At 40.0% G+C, this 25,772-nt stretch overlaps 1 protein-coding gene across 10 annotated transcripts in view; it reads right to left on the bottom strand.

Moving 5' to 3' along the window:
* Window positions 1-25,772, bottom strand: part of TENM1 (teneurin transmembrane protein 1) — a 537,663-nt gene that overhangs the window by 110,678 nt on the left and 401,213 nt on the right. For 9 of the 10 annotated variants that reach the window (XM_048959375.1, XM_048959377.1, XM_048959378.1 and 6 more), the window contains 6 exons: window positions 16,262-16,414; window positions 10,839-11,038; window positions 9,041-9,251; window positions 5,743-5,844; window positions 4,777-4,971; window positions 847-1,047 (listed from right to left, as the gene is read on the bottom strand). In XM_048959375.1, the coding sequence (XP_048815332.1) occupies window positions 847-1,047; window positions 4,777-4,971; window positions 5,743-5,844; window positions 9,041-9,251; window positions 10,839-11,038; window positions 16,262-16,414 (1,062 nt within the window). The remainder of the gene's footprint in view (window positions 1-846; window positions 1,048-4,776; window positions 4,972-5,742; window positions 5,845-9,040; window positions 9,252-10,838; window positions 11,039-16,261; window positions 16,415-25,772) is intronic. The other variant, XM_048959381.1, reaches the window with a different exon arrangement.

Below are 25,772 nucleotides of genomic sequence, written 5' to 3'. Positions count from 1 at the left end.
TTAAATAAATGAAATCTAAACTATTCCATGTGTTCTTCTGAAGGATGATTTCTAAGGAAAATTGGTGACATGGACCACTGGTTGTATTCCACAGCATTCAGCAGATCTGTCACTTAGATCTCCTCTGTACTAGGATGCATTACTCATCATCTGAGAATCTAGTCTTCTGAGCTCCAGAGGAAAAAAAAAATGGCAGTACCTACTTTAGTAATGATATGCTCCATTACAGAGTAAAATATCCTGAGTGCTCTTGATTCAAGAAAACGAAATGTAAATGTACAAAGCACATAAAAAACCCATTTCAACTCTTAATCAAATTCAGCAGGATTAAACTCTGATAGTCTTCTAAGAAAGGAGTTTCTATTCCAGCATGAGAGAACAGATGACCATTTCTGTTTAAATATTTTTTGACAGCAATTTCCTACTTGTGAGTCACTGAATTCACACTACGATATCCTCCCAGTCTCTCTCAGGATTGTATATTTCCTCATTGCATGATCCTGATAAGCACTGAACACCTCAGGAGAGAATCCTGCTTAACTCCTGTCCAAGCTGGGAGCCACTTGCACTCTTGCAGGCCTACCATTCTCACTGTCAGGCAGTCAGCATCCTTGCTGCAAAGGAAAAGCCATTTTTATCCTTGTTGGCACAAAACCAGTTGTTGCCAAACCCACTGGCGTATTTACCAAGAAATTGGCATGCAATGTCACAGCACCCCGGCTCATCTCTGTCTTATTTTTCAAAGCAATACTCGCGCAGCAACAGAAACTACTTTCCTTCACAAGGCAAACAGCAAGCATAAACTTTTAACTGGCTTAATTGTAAAAAGACAATCAGCAAACAAACCTGTAGAGCAGTCAGAACCCGTCCACTGTGGCTCACAGCTGCAGAGCCCCACATCCAGGAGGAAGGTGCCATGCCCTGAGCACTGCTCCTGGCAGATGGGCAGTGATGTCTCGCAGTTCACGCCGCCCCAGCCCGCGGAGCAGTGGCACTCCCCTTGAACGCACACGCCGTGACCGGAGCACATCGGATCCAGGCAGTCCTCTGGAAAGCAGGGAATGCACAACTTAAGAGAACTAAACACCTTTACAGCGGTTTCCCAGAGACATCCAGCAATAGAGATTAACTGCAGACTGAAATGATGGTGACTAAAACACAAGAAAAAACTGCCTATACTAACATCTGTGCAAAAATATAAGCTAAAAAAGGGAAAAAAGTCAAGTGCATAGACTCACGGAGAACATGGTTCTACTCATTGCAGATACTCTTATATCTGTCGATCTAAGTCAAGGCAGTATGGATTTCAGCAGCAGAGCTGGGAAAGAACTGGAGCAATTAAATGTTATTTTTACAATTATGCGTTGTGTTTTCATTCTGGTATTTGTGTTCTATGCTTTATTTACATTTGGGAAAAGACAGATTTATCGTTTCACGCTCCTGAGGAAATCTCTCTCTACAGCTGAGAATCTGGTAGGAAAAAAAAGGTCATCCACTAGCTCTAAATTGTGACTCTCTGAATACACACTGTGAAGAAATCTCATATTCTCATAAAAAGTATGTGCTGGGCAATTGAAGATAATGAACAGATTCATAAAAGTCGTAACATATTGATGAACGATTTGCAAACAGACAAAGAGCTAAATTTGTTCTCAATTTGGATTAAACCATTCTTAGTGAAAAATTCAGGAGCTCTGTAGAAGAATTTAAATCAGCTGGTTAGTCCCACATAATCAGCATATTCTTTCATCAAGATCCAGCATTTCTTTAACAAGATAGACACGAAGCAGAACACAGCCTGCCGTCTCTGGAGGCCACAATGAGGCTACAGAGCTAGAGAGGAATTCGTGGGGTGTTTGAGCATGCAAAACAATTAGCCTATTCATATTAGATCGTGCTTCATACCAACATTGTTAAAAAAGGCACTTTGGAAGTTCTTGTATGCATTTTTCAAGTATTAGCCCAAATACAGTTTTAATAGTTAAATAGTACACTTAACAAACAGTATTTCGTATTACAAGAATGAAGAGATGTTCACTGTTTCAGCAGCAGAAGACTAAACATTTCTCTTTGAGATTAAGAGCATCCAGTTTACAGCATCTTTTGACCTACGAATTAAGAAGCAACGCTTTGTATCTTTGTGCTGCTGGCCCACAAGTTCAAGATCTTAAGTCAGCTTTTATTCTGTATCTTTTTTTAGTCTTCCAGGCTTGTGCACAGTGCAGTGCAATTCTGAAAAAGAGAAATCAATATTTCTGGACAAAGTACCTAGGTTGCTCTGAAAGTAATGCCTCCTCTTTATTTCCGTGAAACTACAACAAAGAACACTATTTGATAGAGCAAATTCTCAACTACAAACACTCTTTTTCCAACACAGTCACGACCATTAGCTATGCATTCTCACCAGAGATGAACAGAAGCCTGAATGCTGCACTTGCAACAGTCTGCATCAGTGGAGATATGCCACTGTCACCAGTGCTAAAACACACCACCCAGCCCTGACTGTGCTCACATCCACTTTTTGGTCTCCAGAAATATTTGGCAAGTGTTGATGAACGTCAATAGGTGTCATTCTTTCTGCAGGAAGGAATTCAGTGGCATCGCTTTGGTTCATCTTCACTTCCATGTCAAATACCACTTTGTCAGACTGCCCTTCTGCTGCCACCTGTCACACAGCCACACAATGGAACGGGATATTGGCAGGACAGTTTAGCTTCTACTGCTGTACCACCAACATCCACTTCTGACATCGTGGGCCAACATCGTAAAATAGGAGGCATTACTTTCAGAGCAAGCCTCACTCACCTTGGTAAGCACAGCACAAAAATACTCGGCAATTTTCTTTTATCCTGAAAGACAGCTCTTGATTTTGCTGATCTTTTGAAACTGGGAGCCTCCATAAGCAGGTTAAAAAGCATTATTTCTTTTAGTAATAATAACCTGACTGCACAACACTGAAGGTTGTCCATAGCTGTGAATACATACAGCTACTGGTGTGCCCTGGATTGAACATCTGTTACTGTCTGCTGCAGTCACAATGCAGCTGCAATATTAAACTCATATTTACATACAATATTCTAATTCCAGTCCCCGACAGAGTTACCTGCATTATTGTACCAGTTATGAAGCACAGTACAGTAAATGGAATGGTCATGTCATGCACACACTATTACAATAAAAATCCACTCCACTGTATAGTTCTGTTTTATCTACCCTCTTCCTACATGATTCCACTTTTATTTTATAATTATTTTAAAAAATCCAAGGTTTTCATGCACTTGTTTTCAATACCTGTCTAAGTACATTCATCTCAATTATTTTTTCAACCATTTTGTAGGACTACATTACGCCAACAAGCCAAGTAACTGCAAATGGCAGTCTCTTGTCAGCTTCAGGCTTATTTAGCATCACGGCCTCAGTGAGTATATTTGTGCATAACTTGCTTTTTCTTATCTGAGTTTTCTTGTTTTTTTTTCCATTCCTGAAACTACAAACAGCAGAGAATGTCAGAAATATTCTGTGGATCCTCCCTTTAAAAACCATATCAGGTATGTCAAATCCATCAAATCCATCCTGGACATTTTTCTGATTAGAGAATTCAGGCCCCAGAAGAGCTTCCTCTGTGTGCTACTCAAAAGAATTACCTAAAATCTATATAGCACGAAGCACAAAGTATGCTGGCACTAGCTTCAGGCTAACGGTACTACTGAAAAATCATCAAATCAGGGCAAGCATGAAGAACAGCTCTGCTTTCCGAGGCTATGCACAGGGGAAGAAAGTCATAGCTGATGAGCTATCTCAGAAATGCCAGCAGCCAAATAACAACTGTTTCTGTAGATGAGGGCAGAGACACATCGGTACTACAAGCAGCTGAAGTACAATTACTTCTTCTCGTAATTTCCCACTTTTTATTAGCCAAGCTTTAAAGGATGCCAGTTTAGTACCCTGAATAGAGGCTCACAGTAAAAATGACATATGGCAACAGAATTACACAGCATGCCCTGCTAAACTGAACCTGTTCGCATCTCAAGATGCAAAAGAATGAAGAAAGGGAAAAGATGATTATGATCTGCTGATTACTTTGGAGAAACACCAGAGCCTATTTTGTTTAGATCATCTTCTGACTGCCTTATCTCCTTAGATTTTGGCAGAAAAGAAAGAAACAAACAAAAAGAGTCTTTGACAATGCACACTAAGGGACTGAGGTTTCTGGCACAAGGAGCCTGGCAATCCCAGCTGCCCTTTCTGAAAGAAGCGTCAGGGTCTTGAGAGAAAAAAAGCAGAAACAAACATACTGGGATGGTCTCACTGCTTTCTCTCAGAAAAATGTTGTGACATTTTCCTTACTGGATTGAGAAGCCCCTTCTTGCTGAAAGGCAACAACATCCCCCCGATTCTTGCTATCAGGATTTGGAGGAAGCGAAACCACCTGAGAATTCATCGTGGACAGCATTTCAGAGGACTGCTCATGTCCCACTTACTAGGTATACTTATTAGACAATGTTAAACACTTCTAATCTTTTAGGATATAAAATGTTTTATTCTTGGAAATTGTGTGATTAACCCCCATTGACTGTCACTGAGACCTGAACGCCTTTATCTTTGAAAATTTTCTATCTCACGTTCCCCGAGACTTTAAAGGTGCTTTTGTGAAAAGGAGCATTACCTTACAGTAAGTCTCTCACATCTGTGTGAGTTTTAACTACCTTAAAACAGCTTTGGAGATTAAAGACTGAAATGAAACTCCCTAACTATAGAGAGGGAAACTTCACAAACCTTCCTCACAGATCTCCCCTTTGTATCCAGGGACGCAGATGCAGACTCCCATGATACAGGTGCCATGGCCAAAGCAGGTCGGGTCGATACACTGTTCCTCAGGAACATCACACTCTGGTCCTTTCCACCCATTTCGACACACACAGTGACCTTTCTCATATTCTCCATTTCCACTACAGAGCACCGGGCAGGAATCTGAAGAAGGCAGATTGACCTTTTTAATATATTTGCATTCTTACATAGATTAACATTTATTGCATTTGTCATTCTGTAAAATCACTTTTCCACTCCTGCTCTCCCAATCCTTCACTAGATTTGAGGACTGTGACAAAGAAGTAGTGCAGCAGTGATCCAGGCAGCCTAGTATCCTCAGCCTGCTTCACTACCATACTTAATTTTGACTTGAAATGGGACATCTTGCAAGACAAAAATCCCTCCCCTTGTTGGGCCTCTGCAGAAATTTTGCACAGTGATGCCTGCTTCTCATTTTTTTAACATTAATATTTGTTCCCTGCGAAGCAAGACAGTGCCTTATTCTTTCTTCTAAGCAAACCTCTTACTACCCAAGTTTTTAGCCATTGCTGAGCTACATGCACACCACTGATATGGAAGCTAAGTTTTACAATCCACTATCAATTTCAGACCCAATCAATTTCATAACACATAAAGTCAATCTAAAATTTGAGGAAACACAGGAAAAACATGAGAACCTGCAGACAGAATAGATGACAATACAGAAATAAGATCATATGATCTCTTTAGCAAGTTTTTCTCCATGTGCTGAAAAATCTTAGCTAAAGTACAGCATAAAAAACTTTCTATGCCTGTGCTTGTGGTGCATTTGCCATCTGTCTGTAAAAAGGAATCAAGTCTCATTTAATGACTTTGAATCTTTGTAAGCTCAGCCGTCACACTCCATAATCACGATTCCTGTCCTGCACTGCAGGTTGGTTGATATGAGATTACCTTTTGCACAATCCGGACCAAGGAATCCTGGGAAACAGTGGCAGTGCCCCGAGATACATTCTCCATTCCCATTGCAATTAGTAGAGCAGTCATCCAGGACTTCTATTTATTCAGATTGTCATGCAGAAAGGAAAACACAAATTAGTTGAATTTGAAAAGCATGGCATCTTCACCCTGCTTTGTGGGACACATCTCAACATACAAATAGGCGAGGAAGCAGTAAAAAGCCCATTTCCATTCACAGGAAGAATAAAACAAGATTCCTGTTCAAGCAGCTTACAAATATTAGATTTTGTCTTGACAGCTTTGAGATAATAAGTGCATCATTCATATTACACCAGAAAGCTTTTAAAGTAAGTGTTCATGTAAAATTTACCACCATTAAAAGCACTGCAAGAACCAAAGTATTTGTGGAGAAATGTTCACCTTAAACACTTTCTTTTACTGTTGAAGTAATTTGTTGGAAACTTGTCTATAGAGTGTATCATCTACTATGGTGCTCACTCCAAGCATGTGCATTGCATTCTTTGGGGGAAGGCAGGGTTTTCACTTTTATACAAGATGAAAAAACATCTTCCATAAAGCAATACAACTCAAGGCCTTTACAGGCCTAACAAGAAGATTTGAAGAAAAAAATCCACCTTTAGGTCTAATCTTAAACTACTGCATGCTTCATCATACAGCGTTGGATAGGAAACCACTTAACCTCACACGTCTTGGGGCAGGCTTATGTCTGTACTTCTGTTAGCTGTCCTTAATCTACACATGTATTTCCTACAGGATTTCAGTGGATTCAATGACTTAGATGCATTTTATGTGAAAACTGTGAAACAAATGTAAGGCTAAGATGCTTCCAAGATGGGTCATAAGCATACGCTACCATTAATATGAATAACTGAAGTAAGTTTATTTTGATCTTATTTATGGACACTTGGGCAGACAAGAATTGATTCCTCTGGAAATCTTGTACTGATACTGAAAAACATTAATTTCCTTCCAGGCTTTCACTTTATACCGAAAAACGGGCATTTTCTATGTAACTGCTCATCAGATATGCACAACCTAGACATAGATATTTGTTTCAAGGTCAAGAAATCAGCCTTATTTTTTTTTTTTCCTTTTTCTTTTTTTTTTTCCCCCAAAAAACAAGTTTTTTGCAGATATACAGCTTGTTATTAATTTTTACATATTACTGTTCATTATCAACTCTGCTCCTTGCCTATTGAGAAGACAGAATCCCTAGAATCGCATGATGAAGGTCCCCTACACTGACTTGAAATGAAGAATCAGCTGTTCGAACAGTTAATTCCGTGGGACACAACGTCCAGTTTGAACTGGCCTTTATTCAGTCTATGGAAGTACTGGAGGCATGACAGATTTTGCAAGCAAATTACACACCATCCCACTCCCCTCTGAGGGGAACTCGGATCAGAGCTTTAGGTAAAGTGTCAGCAAAATCAATTTTGTACAACACTGACATCCAGCAACTGAAAAGACTTCCTAATGGATGCTCAAGAGGAAGCCAAGAGTGCCTCACGCAGCCAGCAGTGACATACAGCAGAGATGCGTGCCAGCTCTTATACTGACTGTTTCAGACTGCAGTCTTGGTTGATTCAGTTGTTGGTAGAGTGGTAAAATATGACTCTAGCTGTAGACACTCCCCAACGTCCGTGGTAAGGAGCACAGCTCAAGGATCAGAAGATGATTAGATTTTTTTTTGTGACTCCCTCTTCTCCACCCTCCACTTCCCCGCCCCCCAGAAAAACCCAACACAACAACCAAGAACCACTGTGCAAAGAAAAATATGAGAAGAAGATATACAGGCTGTGAAACCACAATAGCTAGCAGTATGTTCAAATCCATCAGCAGTAGATTCTTGCAGCATGAAGCCTCATTTTCCCCCCAAGTTCTTTCTGCCCAATTTCTTCTCACAGCCATTTCTCAGGTTAGTGGACTCCTGTCCACCCCATGGCCCTCACTGTTCCCCTCCATAAGATTCAGCGTGTTCTGCTTATTGGCCAGAGAAGAGATAAGCAGCTTCTTCCTCACCAAATTTAATGGGAAATGAATTGCAGTATTCAATTGCATCTATCATTATTATTTTTTTTGTGTGTGTGTGATTATATGCTACTCAGTGATGAAATACTGTTTAGACTCCCCTGTATAAACACTGCTGTGTTAAAGTAGAAATAAACAAGGGGGCAGACATTTGGATTCTGATCTGGACTGGAGTTTGGCCAGGTTTTATGCTCCTCATAGAGCATCTGTGAGCATGCTTCATAAATTGCTTGAGAATTATTTTCTCACATAACACTGAACAATTGTATTTCTCCCACCAGTAAAAGATTCATGCTTCTCCACAAAGCAAGTATGAACTTTTAAACATAAAAAACTCATTGCATTTCTATTTCAGTTTTAAAATAATTCCTGTAAGTCCTTCACCAGTCTTGGTACTTGAATCATACTGTCCTGCTCCACAAGGTGTTTACCATCAAGTAAAAATAGCATCCAATTGTTCTGAAGAGCAGATGGCATGTCCATTACTAGTAAAGACATCTTGCTAAACATATGGCAGAACAGGTTAACTAAAGGGCAAAGTGGTTAAAGTCTTGCAGCAAAGCAAGGCACTCATAAATACAACACTTCACCTGAAATGAAATTCCAAACAAACCCTATGTGTGAGCACTGCTCTGCAACAACACTTAGAGTTGCAAACATTTGTCCACCTTTATTTATTAAGGAGGCAACAGGGATTTCATATCCCACCAGCACAGGGTCTCCTCTGTTTGCCTTTGAGTTCCAAAGAAAATGGCGCAGTTGAATGATTGTATAAAACGACAGCAAACACCCATCAAACAGCAGCAATCAAATCCACAAAAGCATCCTTTTAGATTTTCTAACTTGATTAAAATACTGAAAACACAAACATATAAGGTGTGGATAATTTCTGTATGATTTATGGTTCCAGTGTAAATAGATAGGGCAGACATATCCTCTTTCTGCTTTGAGCAAGATAACACCAGAAATTACTCAGCTATTTAAGCTATTACATGAAAGTTTTAAAACACATGACAACTTCACACATAATTAATTTAACATCCATCTTTAACACACAAATGTTTCTATTTGCCTAATATCAGCATAAATATGAAGTCACTCCACTGAGGTTAATTAAACAGAACTGAAATAAAACATTTTTAAGAGAATATTTAAGAGACGCTGGGATCAACGATCTACTTTCAGATGCAGCTTTCCAACGCAGTAATCACTGTAGCAATTTTACTGTAATTGTTCTTACCGATTGCCGTGGTCAGCACAAACACTTGCTCCACTTTCTTTCCATCATTGTAAAATGCCATATGCCAAGCACCTTGATCCATGTACTCAATGAAGCCTGTCTCTTGTAGTGAAGTTAAGATCAGATTCCTGGGAGCTTGCTGAGGCTCCTCTGAGTTTTTTGGTTCCTGCTTAATTAACTGCTTTCCGTCCATCAATTTTACAAAATCAAACTGAAATAATAATGAGCAACAATTAACCACCTAGTAAATTTTTATGGAATCTGCTCTCCGTGTCTCATTCAAACAGCAACAAGCAGCTGAAATCTCGAGAGGAATGGCCTGTTTGACTAAATGTTCATCAGTGTGGACAGTAGTTGCATAACCTGGTCTGTTTAGCATCAGTTCTTCATTCCAGATACAAAGTATTATGGTAGATCAGAAATTTGGCATCAGAGCTTGCTGTCTGCTATAGTAGAGTAAATTCAGACTTGCTGCACTAAATGTAGCAAACTAACTTCAAATTACATCTCCTTCATGGGAATAATTCCAAAATTCCTAAGCTATAATGCTTAGGCATCTCAAATGCAAAAAACAGATAAAATGTGTTATTCTTCCATACAAAATTTTAAAATATCTCTTCCTATATATCGGTATCAAAAGCTATTTCTACTTTTTATTTATAATTAATTTGACTCATGGCAATAATTGACTATTTTGTGACATGGAAACAATATTGAATGGAGTTGATTCCAACAATTGATTTTCAGTAAAGTTCAAGTTCAGCTCAACTGAAGGCCTGCTTTTTATTAAAGCCAATGATAGCTAAAATCTCTCATTTTTAAGGTCTAACCTCCTGTAAATCGTTTTTGAGGTTAGACTACACAATCTCCACAGAATCACAGAATTGCATGACTTGGTAGGGACCTCTGAAGACCCCTCAGTCCAACTCCCTCTGCTAAAGCAGCTCCCTACAGCTGGTGGCACAGAAAAGCGTCCAGGCAGTTGAGATATCTCCCAAGGAGGAAACTCCACCACTTCTCTGGGCAGGCCATTCCAGTGCTCTGTCACCCTCACAGTAATGAAATTCTTCCTCTTGTTCTTGTAGAACTTCCTGTTGCATTGCCTCCTACAACTTCCTGTGTTCCATATTTTGCCTACTGCTCCTTGTTCTGTCATTTCCAAACAATCTTTCTGTGATTCTGCATCTGAGTTTATCACATATGGTGTAATCCTGCTATCAGACAGCAGAAAAGCCTATTATCATCCATTGAAATGAGAGCTTCATATGCCAAATGCATTAAGGAAAAAAACCCAGTTGAATGAAACCAGCAATACTGCACATTCTTTTTGCAGAGATAGCCTTTCTCCTGCAAATCCCCTGCAAAAAATAATAGTTGTATCAGAAACTAGAATTATAAGCAGCATTTTTTCTTCCTCCTATTTACACTGACTGTAGTCTGCTTGCTTTGATGAATACCTAGAAAGATGAAAGCATTTTCAAATGAACTGGGAACTGGTATTTCATGCCACTACCCTAAGAGAAGATGCTGGATCTACACACTGTGCACCTGTCCAGGCTCCCACAGTCATCTGGCAGTGGTCAGAATTGCTGATCTTGTTGATACAATGCTGCCTCTCCATCTGAGTGGGTGTATTTTCAGGGTTCAGCTACACCTCAGTAAAAGGATGAGATGAACAAAATGCTCTGTGTGGTTACGGTCAGTTCTTTCCTTTCTCCCTGCCTTGCAAGTGCATGGGGAACACTAGCAACCATTGCTCTTTGAAACTGTAATGCACGATACCATTGCTAGTAATTACCTGAGTGTGAGTAGGTGGAATGTTTCTTCTGCCATAAATTCCCAGCAGAGAATCCTTTGCCAGTGAAATGTTAAATTTCAGGTACACAGGGTGATGGATGGTGATCTGAAAGCGCCAGAATAAGCCGGGTGGGATTGTTTGCATAACTTGTGCTCCAATCTCAACTTCTCCTGTGTCTATGGCCCGTCCCTTCTGAAACACTGATTTTCCAGAAACAAAGAAAGCAATCAGTTACATATTCATAAGGGGGAGAAAATACCACATCAGATATAATAAATAATGTCTACACTGAGGACATTTCTTTGAAATCACTGTGTTTCTCATTCAGCTAGATGAAAAATAGAAATGAACTTGTGTGCAGAATTACCACGATGGGTGTCACAGCATGTTTTTACCTCGGAAATCCTGGAACACTTTACTGACTACAAAAAGGTACCGGTGCTGCTGCAGGAACCACGGCCTTTGCGTCTGTCTATCAGCTGTGCAAACAGAACCCATTTGACAGAGCGTGGAGAGCACGCAGCAGGACAGCTTCCTCTGGCACGGCGCTCCAGCTACTGTCGGGTGGGCATTGCATAAGCTGCACAAATGGACACCGGCGAACAGAGAAAAGCCATCAAACTGCTAGGTTAGAGCCCAAGCCCGGATTTCTGTTAAGCACCATTCCAGTGATAACCTAGTCCTAGAGAAATAAGGAACATCTGTTTTTGCTTGGATTTTCTGCACAAAAGCATAGCAGGGGCATAAAGACGGGGACAGACAATTTAAAGGGAAAACTGGCATCATTTTGTAGAGCCTAACAATAAATCTGCAGACATCTACAGTATGCAACTTCACATGTGGGTATGAGAGAGCTGAAATAGAAAGGGAAATGAAATGCGTTAAGGAAGCCACTGCGAAACTAAAACAGAGCTCGCATGCTTTGCTAGTGTGTATCATCATCTTTGTCTATTTTAGTGCCTGCCTGTGATCAGCATCCTGACATGCTGCAAGCTACACCAGTCCTGCTAACATCTGAGCTAACTCCTGCTAACATCTGAGCTAACTCTACTGAAAGTTTTGCAAAACTCTAAAGCTCATTTGTAAGCTTTCTCTCAAGTAGAAAAAAAAAGTACAGCATGCTACAATGGAGAGTGAATCAAGAGATCAAATTCAGCAGCCATATCTATTTCTGTGTCATTTCCACATGATTCCAACATCGTGGTGATGGATAAAGAGAAGCAATCAATGTGACTGGAGATTCATTTTTTTACAATAATGCACAGAAATATAGGATGCAAAATAATGTACATGAAATGATATAAATTGTCCTTGGAAACAAACACAGCAGTAGTGAAGCTAGGGCCAGATTTTTCCTAAACATATTAATAACAAAGATCCTCGGTGGGATCTTTCACTGGATTTAACTTGTGTAGGAAGTACTTAGCATTCTTAATGAATAGAGATTTAATTTACAAGGCAGGAGCAATCCTCAGGGTACTGGATCTTCCAGTTTATGGCTGCTTTGTGTCATGGGAAACAAAAGCACAGCAAGAACGAGGAGCTGACTTTTAACACCTTACTATATAAACGCATGAATTTTTGGAGCACAGAAATTGTTTGCTAGTACTCTAAAAATATATCTGTTCCTTAATTAACAAGCTAAAAAATTCCCAAATCACTGCTTTAGTAATGTTCAAGGTGAGATTTTTTTTTTTTCACCTCCTTAGTGAAAAAAAGTTGTGTGTTGAGTTTTGAGAAGAGATTTAAATGCCTGGTGTAGCTGGGCAAAGAAAGCGAGTCCCTCCCACGCCAGCCCATACATTAGATCCCACTCAGCTGATGTAAATTTAAAAACCTTTTCCCCCATTTCCAGTACTCCAGAGATATTAAATCTTAATGATTCTTTGCAAGCAATTACCCTGGGTTAAGTAAAACACTAAGGAACTTTTTGGTGATATTGACACATGGTAATTAACGTGATTCAATTACAAGATGGTGGAGCACTAAGTAAAAAGTCAAGGATACAGTATCATTTTTGAAGTTAATGGCATTATTGGTCCATGTTCAAGGTCTTTTAAAATACAGTAACTGCCTTTGAGTTTGTTGAAGTGAGGCAGCCTACTTCGTCGTTGAAAATGAAACACAAAAGGCCTTTACGTAAGGCACAGGCATTCTTTGAGAAAGTATTTTCACTAATTGGTGTTATCAAATTATGCTGAATAGCAGTGAGTGTTGCTAGGCTCAAAGCAACACTTCTCTGAAAAGTCATTCCACGTTCAGATGAAAATGTTGTTTCAGTAACGACTTCATATAATTAAAAAAACCCCACACATGTACTTGGATTTACTGCTATTTCTCTGAAAGAAGTGCATGCTGTTGTTGACAATGCTAAAATGAAAAAATCCACGTTATCTTCCACCTACTGAAAGCAGCACCGGCAGCACCCCTACCTTTCCAACACTATTTGTTCAGATAACCACGCAGCATGAGAAGGCGACTGTAAGCACCACATCTGAAGTGCATTTTCATATTCACCGAGCCACTGTGCTCTCCTCTATTGAAAAAACAATTTAGCTCTGTTTTTGTGCTTAACTGAATGAAACAGGTATTTGGCCAAACAAATAAGGCAATGAAGATATGCTATTCACAGACTATCCTCAAATGCTTTCTTACACTTTCTTGTGAAGTCGTAGGTAAGCTATTAAAATTACAGTGTTGCAATACAATTTCTACACTTGTTCTGAAAGCTTCTTTCTCATACCATTTTCCCCATGACAAAATATCATTTAATTACCTACGTTCAATTCCTAGTACTGCTCCCAGTCTTACAAACTGGTACTAATTCTTCCCCATTCTTCCTAAGCACACTTTTCTCTACAATTCTAAAACAGAAGATAGACTCCTAATCACAGGTTTCTTTTGGCTTCAAGAAAGTAAAGCTCTAAACAGCATGGTGCCAATTATCTTCACAAGAAAGAACCCATATGCTGATTATTACTGATCCTGAAACAATCAATCTCCTTGTACTCTCCTGGTGAATATCAGCATCGATAGGACGCCTGAGATTTTAATCACATTGCTACATATTAAAATGTTAACTCATAGCCATGGGTCACTGTGTTATAAAATGACTTCTTAAAGAAATCTGACTTGCTGGTTTGTAAATTTGATTTTCATTAGAAAATTAGTTAAATATATGCTTTCAAGGTCTGTTACAGCATCTCGTGCTGTTGCACAGAGTTGGGAAAATAGGGGGTCACAATTTCTGATAATATTTATTTATCCTTGTGAAATCACATTAGAGGCTTCAAGGCAAAGTATCAACTTTCTGAGGTACACTGTTGAAGTGAGGGGAGTTCCATGTTTCTAGTCCTCCTTTCAAGACATCAGTGTACAGTATTTGGCACAAGTATTGAGTATAAAATTACTGATACATATTGAAGATGATGGAAAGAGAGAAAGAGAAGAAGGGAGGAAGGGAGGAAAGGAGAAAGGAAACTATCATAAAGCTGCCAGAGATAGATTATGCACGTATCAATGCTTTGCACTGAGTCCACATGGCTATTCTTATGCTTCCTCAAGCGTATAGCCTGGATTGTAGGTTTCCCAAGAGGTGAAAGACAACAAGATGGACAACAGTCTACCTATGTTCAAGACTGACCCCATAAACTACCAGATAGGCCCTTGGAGAAGTGGCTCTGGTGTTACAGCTCTCCACACTTTAGTGTTCTCTGAGAATTGTGACATTAGGATCACTTGAGACAAGGGGCTGTTATTTATTTATTTAAACTACTACATTGTGTTCCCTATTGACTCATTTGAGTCTCTTCTCTATTATCAAATATCTAATTTCTAGGATCATGTTTTGATGTTTTTCCTATATCTTCTCCTCTGGAAGCCAAACACTTTGGATGGGTTTTTATTAAATCTGTAATATATTGGCAAAGTGATTTAATGCACTTTAGAAGAACTATTTGAGACATCTTAGACATTTTCCATGGTGCACCAGGAAAAAATACAAAAGTGTATAGAACGTTTACTGTAATTCACTGTCAATCCATTCTAAGAGAAGAAATAATGGATAACAATATTATTGCGCCCTCATATATATTTCTGCTGCTCATTTATCTACCACGATCTCTATCCAGCTGTGCCACATTGATTTGTAAGACTACTGATGTGAGATGCAATCTTCCTTCTGGACAGAATGGTACAAACCCTGCCCCACCTTGTCTCATATTTAGAATCATATATCTAACCTTGCAGACACAGAATCAAATCATTGCTCCACTATAAATGCTGGAAATTCTGGAAATCTTCCACATTGCAGAACTCTCAGTACAGTTTTACTTTCCTTCTAACAACTGAAAGACTAGGGTTAATCTTCTATTTCTATTCATTTTTCTCTGATATAATCCATCTGATTTAACAACTTTTTCTGAGTATTTTAAAAAGCAATGAGAGCAATATCTGCTTCTTAGAGTCAGAAAACATCATCTTACTGTATTATGTAGTGGTCAATGGAAAATATGGGTCAGGGTTTCTAGCTAATATTGGGGTAGGTGAGCTAACAACACTGAATTAGGGACTTGAGAAAAAGGAATGATGCAACCGCTCAACAGCTCTGCTCTATTTTACATTGCTGGCTGCACAGTCAACCCCTTTCCCGTGCCAGCTCTGGCACTTCTCTGCCCCTTCAGAACAGCTGGTTCAGCCTCTAAAATGGCTATACAAGACTATTCGCCATACCACCAAAGCTATTTTCTGCCACCACAGTATGCTGAGATGCTTCACTCATGCCCAAGACAATTACTGCATTAGGCATGGGGCTGCAGAGAGCAGTGCTGTGGGTCCATCTCCCCGCTGCCAAATTGGCTCGGGCATTTTGTGAAACCCCAGGAGGTTCCTGCATGCTGATTCAGTATGACTGGTTAAGGCAGGATGTGGCAGGATGTGACAGGATGCTGTATTTTAGTTTATGCCTTCAAGAACCGGATGCCTCTAAAAGCATTAGGATTCCTGCCCTTCTGCATATTCTGAACTGTCAGCACAAAGATTTTCGCGTGGCTCAGACTGGCTTTGGTCTTCAAGACATGGGCATGGCAACAAGCCCTCAGCACAGTGAGGGGATGTGGCAAATACACTCTCACCTTCCCTCTCTAATAACAGAAGCCAGGCCCTCTAACCTCTTACAAAAAAAAAAAGACAATTACTTTGCTATTCAACATTACCTCCTTAATGACTTGGGTCAGCTGCTAATTTCAGTGAGACTTCTGATAAAGCAAACAATCAAGGTGTGGGATTCTGACATCTGTTTTAAAATTGTTCCAGAGAAGCTAGAACCTGACTTCAAAACATTGCCAAACTGCAGAAAATATGGAACCTGAAGCATAGAAATATTTAAAAGTTCCTCACCTGTCTGTCTGCACCTTCGCACATACCTTTTTTTTCTGTTTTATCAGAAACTTTTCCTCCGATCGGTGAGAAAGTAGTATCCGTGGATTCTGCTCCCTTATTTCCTTTGCTAACTCCATTTTCATACAGCTGCCCTTCAACAGGCTGTAGCTGCCAGGTTAAACCGAACAAGTGTACTGCTGCAAAAAAAATGAAGACCAATTAATTGATGTCTAAGCTACAGCACCTTCAGTCACATAAAGAAAGAATGCTATGACCCAGTTTCTGCAAAGTCAAGTATTATTTAGTTCTGTTAGCAGTAAATCAGAATTTCGAGGGTTCTAATGAGCAATTTACTACTTTACCTTAAAACTCAACGTTTAATTAGTTTCCACACTTTCTTTTGGAGCTCAGCCAGGTCAAGGTGATGAATTTCTACAGCAATTAATGGAAGGAAATACTTGCAATTAAAAGGATAACAGTTGAATGCCTTAAATATTGTGTGACAGATTCTAATGCTTCTTCAGTGCTGTCCCACTGCCTTCAGCTGTCACAGTTTGTTGGATTAAAGCACAGCCACCAAGTAAAACTTTCCAACCCATCTCTAACTGAAACTTGTGCCCACCATATTCTCAGACCTTTTCAATTAGATCAGTTTAAGCACTAGTAAAATAGCTGACTTCAGCAATTTGCCCTAGAATTATACTGCAGATAAAATAAGGCTTTGGATAAAAAATATATACAATGTTATGTTGTAACACATTAATGGAAATAGGCTTTTATTTATGTACACACTGGGAAATCTATAATTCTTTTATGAATTTATCTCCATCCATAGCGTCTGCTTACTCCTTTTTGGCAACAAAGTCATTCATTTTTTTTCTGCTTTCTTCTCTGTTCTTTCTAATTTTAGGTACAGAAGAACGGTAGGTGAATTAAAGAAAACACACAACAAGAGATGACCTTATTTTAAGCATACTATGATAGTAATGCAGTCATTTGAGACAATTACCTTGGTCTTACTGAGACAGGCAAATTCTTCCAAAGAAGACATTGCCTTAGCATTGAAGTAACTCAGCAGGGAGCACTGATGACCCACTAAAATATGGATTGAAGATACCCCCCACAGAGGAGCTGAAATCATCACAAAAGGAGCAAAACTTGAGAAACAGGTTCTTTAGCCACATGCAGCATTTTGCACTAAGTTCTGCCCACAGTGGGCGCCTAAAAAGGCACCATATCTTCCTTTCCTGAATTAGGAACCTCAGAGGCTCTCAAGAGAATTGAGGAGGTTCTAGAATGAGGCCTTGCTTTTACCTCATTTTTCCCTGTATTGGATATGTTTTAAAAGAAAAAGAAATCTCACTATAGGAAACTTATCTATTTTCTACACATTTGCTCATGTCTCCCTTGCCTACTTCAAAGTTAGACTACACAGCAAAACCCCCATGCCTTCAGTGAGTTCCTGGCAAGGGTTTGCCAAAACTACAACACGAAAGCAGAAGTGTCAGTCTACAATCATTAATTTCAGATCTGTGTGCTCTGGGATCACCCAGCACAGACACATGATCTGAATTAAGCAAATGACAGCACTTCTATCAAATCAAGGAGGTGACACAGCCCAAGTACAAGCAATGTTTATATTTATGTTGGCTTCAAGTTGAGTGACCCAATTCTCACTGAATTCTAAAACCGCTGCACTAGCACCAAGTCTGGGCTCTGAAAACACAGCTGAAAATTCCCACTCTCCAGAAGAAGTGCTGGAGGCTTTCCCCACTGTGCCAGTGGAGACATCTCCAACTTGAGACCTGCTGGACTGCTTCATATTGCATGGATTTGAAACTACCAAGGGACTGTGCCTTCACTTTGAAAAGGGTCTTGCAGTCAGATCACATAGACCTAAGCTCTGATCCTTCAGCTTATTAATGCAAGACAGATTACTTCTACTTACAGAAGGTACAATAAAAATCAGTGTGCCTTGATATCTCCAGAGCAGGCAGCGCTGGCTCCTGGCTTGAGCTTCAGGGCATTATGATGATTTAAAGAGTTAATAACAAGAGAAAGGAACAAAGTGCAATGGGACTGGTAACTAATGCATGTACATTTCTTTATCCTAATGAAAATAATTATAATGAGCACTTGAAACAGATCAACACCAGATGCAAAACATAACTGCATACATCAATAAGTTTTTAGTGGCTATACAATCATGAACATAGCCTAGTTGCTTTCTTATGCTATTTCCATTGGTGCTATTATTCATTTCCTAAGACAGTATTTGCATGTGCTGCAGAGGGTACATCACTGAAGCAAGTACTGAATATGTAATACATATTTTTCCTTACTGTATATCTTTTCCAGATAACACACACCATGCATTCATTTTGTCATCCATTTGCACCAATTCAAAGAGTTTGCTTGCTCAGTCTTCCCTTCAGGCTGGGAAGTGCTGTTGTTTTTATAGTTTGTGCCAAAGCTTGGCAAGCTAGCAAAACTGTTTGTATGCATGTTTGACAGTCTGTTTCCTTCCTGAGAAACGCCAACTGCATTGTAGAGATGATGGTCTCTGCCAGCATCGGACTCTTGAATTCTACTCTGTGGGAGATCACATGTGATGCTGGTAGTGCAACTTCATGTTAAAGAACATTCCAGTCTGAACATTTGAACTGCTATGAAAATAAGATCCACCTGAATTAAACTAAATGATTGTCACTGCAGAAAATTGCTCATCTTGCAATCTTTAAGTAAACCTGAGTTTCATTGCATCAGCTATCAAGTTGGTATGTATACAAACTACTGCTCTTGTCAGATTACCTTTGGATTCCGGCATGACTCTAGCAACAAACAGACCACATACCACAGAGAGGCACTTATTCTTAGGGTCACTTTGTTCAGAAGCTAACTGCAGGGACTTAGCAGACACAGAGCTTTGTCTTCCATTTATCTTTGCTGTGATACTTTTATGTAAATGTAATTTATACAAAACCTCTGTTTCCTGCAACATATGTGCATCATATTAAAAATACACAGGTATTTTACCAAATAAGATTAAGTAACATTTTCAAATCTTTCTCACAAATCTCTTCAGAAGTAGGCATATACAGAATTCCATTAAAACACTCAAACTTTTCTTTTCAGTCATTCTCTCTGATTTTTCCAGCAGATCTCTTGCTTTTACTGTTTCTGCTTTACAAGGAGAAACACAGTGATATGGAATTGAACAATGGGACAGAACGTTATTTTCCACAGTGAAAATCCATCTGTAAGATGCTCAGCTGTAGGTCCCATGTGCAGTACACAAGTATAAGGCTTCACTCCACAGACCAAGCATCTGTCCAGTGCAGGATTGGGCTGAGTAGAGCAGGAATGTTTGTCTTCTGATGAAGATATCTGCTCTGTCCTCAAGATTTAGTCTTCCAGACTGATGTTTATTTAAACAAACCGTAACTACAGCATTTTTGAGGGCATGTTCTGACTAAGCATCGAAAACCATCATTACAACTAAAAATGCATTAATTTACATAAGTCAAGCTCCTTAAATATACAGCCCTCAAGGTATGATGACTACACCGATACTATAGGAAACACAACATTAACTTTGGCTCTGGCCACTTGGCATTCCAGAAAAATTCCACCATCAGATACCCTGTATTTTGCATCACTTAGAATACCTCAGTTACCAGTGGGGTGCCTAATGCCAGTGGTGGATGCTACAGTTTCAAGCAAAACCAAAGACTATGAGGTAAGTGGATGTTACTGTCATGGTTTCATTACAGCTTCTTAGGAGCCTCAGTATTCTTCACAGCTACAACACTCCTTCTTAAAGCTACCAAGGATTGCAGTGAGTCACTGGGAGAATCAATCCAAGATGTCCCCTCACTGGGGTCTAAACTAAGCCTCTTGTCCAAAAACAGTGCCAGACTGTCACTGCTGGCAGCAACCACGCTTCTCTACCTGGCATTCTTCAACATCCAGCTTGCTTTCTGTCTCCTCGATTCTTCCATCTTACTTCAAATCTCATCTGAAAAGACATTCTTTTTTGGGTTGCTTGAACTTCCAGTATATTCACTCCTCTAACATGACACTATCACTTGATGCTATGTAATTTATGAGTTCCATTCTGCCACAAGCAAAGTCGTACGTTGCTCTCACTGAGGTGACTTGGAGGCAGGCAAATATAACTGAAGGCAAATTCTGACTCTCTTTACGTAATGTTTGGAGATGGAGCTTATGCAATGGATGCCAGCATACCTGTATTTTATTGAACAGTCCTGTTTAATTCAAAGTTTCAGATAAAATTGCAGTATAACAGAGGAAGTGTGTTTTTTTGTTTACAACATACATTATGGATGGCAGTCCAGATGCTAAATTTAGAGGCTTCTCTGTTCAATGAAGTTGAAGAGAGGATACCATGCGAACACGGTGAAACTAAGCTTCTTCCTCAGGCACCCAGCCCTGGCTGGACCGCATGGCAGAGCTGCTCAGGGGCATTTAAGTGACCTGTCCTGAATACAGAGGATTCTACCTGCAGTGCGGAGCTTTTCTTGACTAATTTATTGTGCTTCTTAGCTAAAAAGTAATTTTTAGATATAAAATAGATCTCTTGCAAGAAGAAGATAAATTAAAGACCTATACCTTCTAACCTACCTATAATTTTCCTTCCTAGAACAAGGACACAAAAGGATAATATAGCTGTATGCCATCTAAGGAATTTTCTCTATCTAGAGGCAGATCTCTGGTTACTTAATTGCTTAAAAAGAGCTGAACTGGGCCAAAACTGTGGCACAGATATATATATATATATATATTCTAAACTGCTATTTACTGAATTCAAATAGAATTGCTCAGGTTGGAAAAGACCTTAAAGATCATCGACTCCAACCACAACCTAACCATGCTACCCTAACTCTAACAACCCTCTGACAGATCATGTCCCTGAGCACCACATACAAACAGTTGTTAAACACATCCAGGGATGGTGACTCAACCACCTTCGTGGGGAGCCCATTGCAGTGCTTAACAACTCTTTCTGTAAAGAAGTTTTTCCTGATATCCAACCTAAACCTCTCCTGGCTCAACTTGAGGCCATTTCCCCTCGTCCTGTCACCAGTGAGAACAACCCCACTCTTGCTGTAAACACCTTTCAGGTACTGGAAGAGAGCAGTAAGGTCTCCCCTCAGTCTCCTCTTCCCCAGACTGAACAGCCCCAGTTCCTTCAGTCTCTCCTCATAGGACACATCCTCCAGGCCCTTCACCAGCCTTGTTGCCCTCCTTTGGACCTGCTCCAGCACCTCCATTCCTTTCTGTACTGAGGTGCCCCAAACTGAACACAGCACTGGAGGTGAGGCCTCACCAGTGCCGAGTGCAGGGCAGGATGACTTCCCTGGTGCTGCTCACCACAGCATTCCTGATCCAAGCCAGGATGCCATCGGCCTTCTTGGCCACCTGGGCACACTGCTGGCTCATCTTCAGCCCACTGCCCATCAGCACACCAAGGTCCCCCTAGCTTGGTGTTATTTGCAAACTTACTGAGGGTGCACTCAGTCCCCTTGTTAAGATCATGAATAAAGATGTTAATTAGAGATGGCCCCAGTGCTGAGCCCTGGGGGACACCGCTCATGACCGGCCGCTAACTGGATTTAACTCCACTGACCACAACTCTCTGGGCCCGGCCATCCAGCCGTGTTTCACCCAGCGGCGTGTACGGCCATCCAAACCGTGGGCAGCCAGCTTCTCCATGTGGATTACTTCACACTACTGCTGTAATTCAAACCAGTTGGGCTCTATTTGGAACCAAAACTTGGGGTTTTACGTCTGATGTAAATAAGCAAGTTACATTCAAACAAAATCAACTGATATTTCCAGATAAAGTAACTGAGTCTTTGCAATTCTGCAGCATATTTAAGTAAATATTCACAAATATACCATTTTTTTTTCTTCAGAACTCACTTTGTAAACTGGATTAAACCACCATCTGCTATGAAGCCAATGATCTAATTTAATTTATTCTTATCTACCTTCTGTGTAAGCACAGCTTGTCAACTCCTCTGCTACACGTTTGGCAGAATATGAATAGGAGCCTTGGCTGCAGTGCAAAACAGGCTCTCCGTAGTGAAGAGATGTCAGAAAAGTCCTGTGCAGTAAGTACTTATCAGTCCCCAAGACAAACTTCAGAGGACAAAAATCCTGCATACATGAAGTCTCTCCAAATTGCTGACCTCCACTAAGGGCTTTTGTTTAGCTTTCTGCTCTGTTTCCAGTTATTCTGGAAAATCTCAGTAGATCATCCCCCTGAAGCCTAGTCTTCAGAAGAGCTGTAGTAGAAAGTATCTCAGCAGCTGACTACTCTTCCTGCACCTGCTCTGACCGAGTGCCAGAAAAGTACTTATTTTCTGTAACTGCGAGCAAGTTCCGCTTATAAAACTGGATTTCTCTGTGGCATGAAGCCACATGGTGCATCAGTTCTCCAACTGCAGCTGGGCACTGTAAAGGTGGATTGATGTGAAAATACCTGAATATATAAAAGTCAGAATCAGGGTTCTGATATTTTGGCCTACATAAGAGAAGTTCTTTTGCAAGTTCACTCTGTAACTAAAATGCTAGTGCCATTCTGCTCTGAACAAATTTGAAAATTTGAGACTGTTAATATCATTTTGAACCAAAGAAATGCCATTTCAGAACACGAGGGTTTTTCCACACAGTTGCTGTGTTCGTCCTATCTCAGGCATTCTCCTCATTCTCAAGCAGCCTTCTCTTCATCCACAACATATTTCTATACCTGAGAACAAGAACACCCCCCCTCACCTACAGTCCTCCTACTCAGAGATATAATGACCATCCTGGCTTCACTTTTCATTACTAAACCATCCATTAGTCTTAGGAACAAACAAAACCTAATCTTAGACAATAGTACAATGCTGTCAGGCTTACTCCTCAGTGCACTTGAAGATTTGTGACAATATCAAGCTCATCAGCAGGATGCAGGCTCAGAGAGAGCAGAGGCCATGGTTTCCAGCTGCAAAACCCTGATGGACCTGTCTCAGCCAGAGTAATCTCACTGATGAGTTCAGAAGCATTACAACGTTGCACATCTGTATCATGGCTTTTACTTAGACCTGAAGCATCCAGCAGCATGGAAAATACCACGGCATGTTTCAATGTAAAATCAGCACATTAGCCCCTTGACCCTTTCCTGCAGAGTTTCTAGCCCCCACCTTTTTGTATTGCATAAAGGTATGCAACCAATATAATCAGTTGAGGGATGAATATCCTTAAAATTTGGTCTAGCCTTTCCCAGTCCTGAAGCCATCACTCTGCCTCGTAGAGTGCAAGAAGTGGTAGGTAACAACAACAAACACAGAGGTTTTAATTTCCTCACCCTCTGTATGAATATAATTTAAGACCCAACACACATCAGAGATAATATCACGAGGAATAGGGACAACTTCACATTCATACTTGAGAATTCATTTGTATATAAAATAGTCATTTTGAAGTCAGGGATGGTTACATCTAAGTACATGGGATCCAATTTTCAGAGGCACAGAACATTTGCATCTCCTGCTGAAATCAATGGGAACCGTAGGAGTTCAGCACCTTTAATCAATAGGACCAATGATTTGCAAGTCCAAATCATCTGCTGATAAAAACGGAAGGTGTCATGGAAGAAAATTCCTATTTAATAATGGGCTAAAAATAACTGACTAGGTGATCAGGCACATCATAAATATTGTATTGCCTTTAAAAAAAGAAAAGGCAGGGTACTGAAAACTACAGAAAAAATAGTGCCATTATTATTCTATCTCTTGCATTTGCCTTGTACACTCTTAAATGTTGCTTGTTTTTCTTCTTTAATTAATGATGGCTGCTTAGGCTTTTATTACAATGAGATTGAAAAAAGAGGGTATTCAGTACATCACCCAAAAAAGGTAACATATTTTACATGTTTATACCAACACAGACCAATAGATGAACAGAGAGACTATTAACTGCATTGAATCACACCGAGACGGTCTCATTTTTCATTTGATAATTAGGAATCTATTTACCTTTGGCCACTAATATGTGCACAGAGTTTGCTAGCTCTCACCTTACTTACCAAATCTGAAGGCTATTTGAAAAGTATTTCCCAATGTTTTTAAAGAAAACTCAGTTTTCTTTCCCACCCTTTCGAATGTGCCATCTGCAGAAGTACCTGAGCCCACCCCAGTGACACACATCCAGCTCTGCTGATTGAAAACAGCCGATGGCGGAGAAATTGGCGTGAGTGCACTGAAGTTGTCAACATGTATGAAATTACAGGAGAAAAAATTAAAGCACAATGCTTTATTCTACTGAATAAATATATGTAATTCAAGACGTTCACAGAGACCAAACGCTGCTGTACGAAATAGGCATTTTTTGCAGTAACTATTATGGCTTTAAAACTTATCTGTGGAAATTATTCCTGCTGAAGTGACAATGTTTTTCACTCGATGCGCTAAACATTCTGCTTAAAAGTTTTCAATAAATCAGTTGTTGTACAACCGTTTTTGGGGTTCTATACATAATTTTCTTACTGCCCATGTAGCAGACAGATTTATCTCAGCAAGGTCCAAGTAATGAGAACACTGATTTACAGGGCACCAAGGGAATCAGAGAGATTTGTTTTTCCAAATTGACCAGTACTTCAAAAGAGAGGAAATGCAGAAGTATTTGCTTTCAGGTGAAGTTTCTCTTTTGAGCCTCACTGATAATGGGGAAAGGTTGAAAAACAGAAAAGTATTTCAATACTTTATCTTTCAAATGGAAAGAAATCACAGCTCAGAGCACGTTGGCCTGCACAGGTCTCAGATCTTCACAACTACAAGAACTACTTGCACATTTTTGGTCTGGAAGAAGCACTGGATTTTCCAGGACTTTGGGAACATCCCAACTCAAGGCTGAGATCTGAGTTTGGTTTTGACAGTAACACGTAGCTCTGGCATCTAATGGTAGCGCGAGGTATTGAAGAAAGCACATTTAAGTTGATAAGGGGAAGAAAAACCTTAATCTTAAATTTTGATCTACCTTCAATTGGCTTGAAATTGCAGATCATTATAGTTTAGTGCAGATCATACCATAAAACATAATGTTGAAAATAAAATTGCCTTGCTTTTCCAGTACCAACCATGGAGTTGATCCCAGGTATGTCTGACTCTGAGTTCACCATGAGTTCTGCTGCACAATTTGGCTCCAAGTCTTCAGCCACTGCTTGGCCCTAACTCCCTCTGACTTGAAGGAAACCCTGAGCAAGGACTCAGGGAGCCAACCCAGTGTTAAGCATGGTGAGCAAAGAGAAGGTACCTGCTGCAGTGAAATCTAACTGCACAGGTTACATGCTGTCTGATTCCATACATCCACTTATTCTCGTATAAAACACATTTAAATTCTTAACGTGGAATGCAAAATGTGAAACCCTACACAGCAAGTGAACTTTGAAATCAGTTCGTATGCTGGTATCCATATCTAATCAAATGGAAAGAATTAAGGACAGATCACAAATGCATTTAAATGTACCAACCAGAAATGGGCAGCAGA

The sequence above is a fragment of the Lagopus muta genome, chromosome 13 (assembly GCF_023343835.1).
Source record: "Lagopus muta isolate bLagMut1 chromosome 13, bLagMut1 primary, whole genome shotgun sequence".
NCBI lineage: Eukaryota > Metazoa > Chordata > Aves > Galliformes > Phasianidae > Lagopus > Lagopus muta.
Note: the sequence above shows the minus strand (reverse complement) of the source record. Positions and strands in the feature narration are given on the sequence as shown.